At 40.5% G+C, this 3,985-nt stretch overlaps 1 protein-coding gene across 1 annotated transcript in view; it reads left to right on the top strand.

The window, feature by feature from the left end:
* Positions 1-3,985, top strand: part of LOC113967506 (vitellogenin-1-like) — a 43,342-nt gene that overhangs the window by 38,955 nt on the left and 402 nt on the right. The window contains exons 34-35 of the mRNA XM_027683146.1: positions 273-432; positions 1,615-1,776. Coding sequence (XP_027538947.1) covers positions 273-432; positions 1,615-1,776 — 322 coding nt within the window. The remainder of the gene's footprint in view (positions 1-272; positions 433-1,614; positions 1,777-3,985) is intronic.

The raw sequence follows: 3,985 nt of genomic DNA, 5'->3' as shown, positions 1-3,985 counted from the left end.
CTCACAGTTCCACACTGGGTGTGAGGACAGGAGCACCCTCCTGTCTCTCAGGCCTCTGAACACCCAGTTTACAGCCTGAGGGGTCAGGGCTGCTCTGGGCAGAGGGTGTCAATGGTCTGTTGAGAACAGTTTCTGGGCAATGGCCTGGAAGGCTCTAGAATACACAGTTTTGGGTTACACCCATCCAGTGATGAACTGGTCCCAGCTGTTCTAAGACACAATGTACTAGACCATCACTTAGGTATTCCCTACAAAGATGTGCTGTTTTACAGGTCACCGTTGCTTCGTGGATGAGAGGAAGGACCTGTGGAGTTTGCAGTAATAATGACAGAGAAAAGCACAATGAACTCCTCATGCCAAACCATAGGCTGGCACACAGCTGCTCTGCATTTGTTCACTCATGGGTATTGCTAGAAGAAACCTGCTCTGGTGGTGAGTAGGTCTGGAAACACTTTATGCTTGGGGGGAATACGATTTCACTTCTCCTCTGCCGACAGCTAGAAATTTATTTTTTTTTTAAAAAAAGCAGCAGATATCTTTTACTTAGACATTGCAATAGCAATATATATCCATCTTAACTTTATTAACCAGTGACTGTTTAAAACATTGCTTGTGAATATAGAGAATATATTCCCCAGCAAAAGTCTTCGTCTCATGTGCAGTTCAATGTTAAATAATTGATTCTAATATCTTACACTGAGTAGCTTTTTTACTGAGCAACAAAATCAGGCCTAATCTTGCTCCCACTGGAAAAAAAGTGTCATTTTCACCATCGTATCAAGCTGTTGTCTGCAGACTTAATTTAACCAAACAAGTTGCAGACTACGAATGCAGTGTGAGATCCTACGTTAGTGTAAATTTCCAAAGTGCAAAAAAAATTCATTTTTGTTCTGCACCATCTGAGGGTGCAGTCTCAGGAAAATATTTAGAAATAATTCTGCAGTAAAGAGCTTCATCTCACATGTAGCTGGACAAATAATGACCATCTCCCATAACATCAATACAGTTTTGTTTGGTAGATCTCCATTTGCCTTGGACCTGAGATAACTTTATTGAAGTTAATGGTTGTTTTCTCCTTGACTTCAGTGGCAGTGGAATTGTACTTATCTGTGTGTCAGGAAACGGAGTCATAGCTGGGATCCTGTTAAGTTACATTATACCTTTCTAGTGAGATAATTGCAGCATTATAAAAATCATCCAATACAAAAATTATCCTTGATGTTATTATATAAATGCTGCCTTTTTTCTAATCCATTCACTACAGTTGACATTTTTCCTAATGCAATGAAGTAGCCATTGTAGCTTGCAGTATCTATTCTTAATAGCTTTCAGACACGAGAGGTTATTTTCTGTGTATTATGTAGTTCTAAAAAACAGAGTATACATGATTCCATTTGGGTTATATTGTGCAATTAGATTTTAAAAATAGCTCCCCTTTCAGACTCTTTCCTCAACTTATTATTGTCCTACCTCGATAACCTCGCTGCTGCGAAAATGGTTTGCCAGATACCTGTGTTTTAATAAAAGCTGAAGAGAAAATATGGACCTTTATTATTGCAAGGATCGATTGGGATTTATTTCTACAATTTTAACCACCTTTCCTTTTCCTCTTAGGGTGCAAGCTGCAGCGCAGTTATGTGAAGCTGAATCGAAATCCTACTATTGATGGCGAGGAATCCACATGCTACTCTGTTGACCCAGTGCTGAAATGTATGAAAGACTGTACTGCAATCGAAAAAACTTCAGTGAAGGTTGGCTTCCACTGCTTCCCAAAAGGTACAGTATTTTTCTCCCTCTGTGTGTCATGTACTGCAGGAGCTGTCAGAGCACTGGAGAGAACAAAACACAGCACAGCCATGCACAGACCTGTGTTGCTCCAGCTCCTCTCCGAGCCGCGGGTTTTAATCCCATTAGTATTTGCTAGAACTGCTGACAGTGCTGGCCAGCTAAAAGCTGGTTTAGACAATGGCAGGTAGCATCATCTGAGAAAAACATCTGAGGTGGTGAAAGGGGCAGCAGCGATCAATAAAATCACAAAAATAAAATTTGTCGTGTCTTCAGGACCTCCGTAAACCTGAGATAAGAAACACTGAGTCCTTTTATGCACATTACAGGCTGCAATTTTGTGTGGAGCAGGGCAAGCCAGGCAATTGAAAGTCGCTCAAATGGTGTGACATGACTGCTGTGATTAGACTGCCATGCTATGCCACGGTGCAATACATCAGCAAAAACACATTGCTGGAAGGTTCTCTAGATTGTTCCAAATAGTGTTTGTTTTTGAAGGTGCTTTATACACACACACTCATGCCCCAGACTCCAAAAAAAAAAAAAAAGGGCAAACAAAAAAAATGGGCCTTTTTTTCCTTTGATTTATACCAATTTGTCATGGATGTGATGGACTGTCTAACACAGGTTCACACTGAAATTATATAAGCATGAGACAAGAATACAACCTGGAACATACAGATATTTCTGGTGTATTCCTTCCTCAATCTTTTAATCAATTAAACATATATACCTTAGAGGGAAACCTACCATTAGGGAGTATCCACTGAAATGGTCTGTTCGCTGTGTTAGCCATTGTTGGCCAAATCCATTGTTAGCTGGGATAATCCAGTGTGGTTTCACTGAAGCCAGTGGACCCCTGTGTTGAGCAGTACTGGAGAGGGACAGAGCATTTTATGTTTGAATTTAAACAACAGCTGTGCAGAACTTTGTTCGTGTTATTAATATCTGCAATGTGCTGAATCAGCCCATAAAAGCAGAGAGTCTCTCTCTGTAACAGTCAACTATCTGCAACAGCCTATTCAACAAGTAGCACAGAGAGAGTGTTAATAGTTTTCTGATGGCTCCCTGAGACGAGAATAGATGCATTCTTTCATGAATAGAAAAACCCACCCGCAACAAAAAAAAACCCCTTCCAAAATCTTGTTATATCCATGTTTCACAGATTTCTTTTGTGTATCCAAGTCTGTATCTCTGAAGTGTCATAACCCCAGGCCACTCACTGCCTCAGAATATTAGGCTATAATAAAGCTGTCTCATTCTCTCACAAAACTGTTTGAGAAAAGAGGAAAATCAGAAAAAAAGCTACGGTAGTTGTTGCAGCCAGTGCTGCTTTTACAGCAACTGCAGGATTCTCTGGTTCATTTACTGAGGCAGAGACTGGGAAGTCTACTAGCAGCAGTCCTAATCAAGGGGGTTAGTTAGTTAGTTAGTTAGTTAGTTAGTTAGTTAGTTAGTATCCTGAGGAGGAGGAGGAAGAAAAAAGATGCCATTTGTTGTTCTCTAGCAAGACAACTGCTTTCCTTAGGCTGAAGATCAATAGGAATACAAAGCCAGCCCTTAAAAACTGTTCTTTTTCTTCCTTTGTTCAATGACTTGGAGAAGCAGTAGAAACAAAAATCCTCATCTTTCTCAACCTAGGAACACGTATTTGCATACACTGGACAAAGATCTTTTCTCAGCTCTTTGTGTGGGAACTCAGACATGACAGTCTGCTCCTTCAAAAGAGAAAGATCCCATCACTGTCACTAGTGGAGCAAGGCTGAAATGAAGTACAGGAATGCAGAATTTCCCCTGTTGTCCTCAAATCAGCAAGGCTGTAGCCTTAGGACCTTGACTGAGGCAGGCATCACTCCAAGTTTAAGTCCACGTATTGGTTTACATTTCAAACATGCCACAAGGCCAACCCACAGGGATAACAGTTACTCAGCCATGATCCAGTTTGCCAAGGAAACCATTTCCTACATGGATATGAATGTGATCAGACCCACAGTATGCCCAGGAGCAAGAGACGTAAAAACAGAATTCAGAAATTTTATAGCATTTCTCATTTCACAGCCTGAAAACATTATATATATATATATAAAAGCATCTCCAGCACCTTTGTGTGAAATATTTATTATCCACTTTATTATGTAAAACCTGCACTTCACACTGGACAGTAATTTAGCCAAGGAGAGTGTTAGCCTTGCAGAAGGTA

The sequence above is a fragment of the Neopelma chrysocephalum genome, unplaced genomic scaffold, assembly GCF_003984885.1.
Source record: "Neopelma chrysocephalum unplaced genomic scaffold, ASM398488v2 Primary Assembly neopelma1_64, whole genome shotgun sequence".
NCBI classification, from domain to species: domain Eukaryota; kingdom Metazoa; phylum Chordata; class Aves; order Passeriformes; family Pipridae; genus Neopelma; species Neopelma chrysocephalum.
The sequence above is the reverse complement of the archived record's forward strand: the minus strand, read 5'-3'. Positions and strand labels throughout refer to the sequence as shown.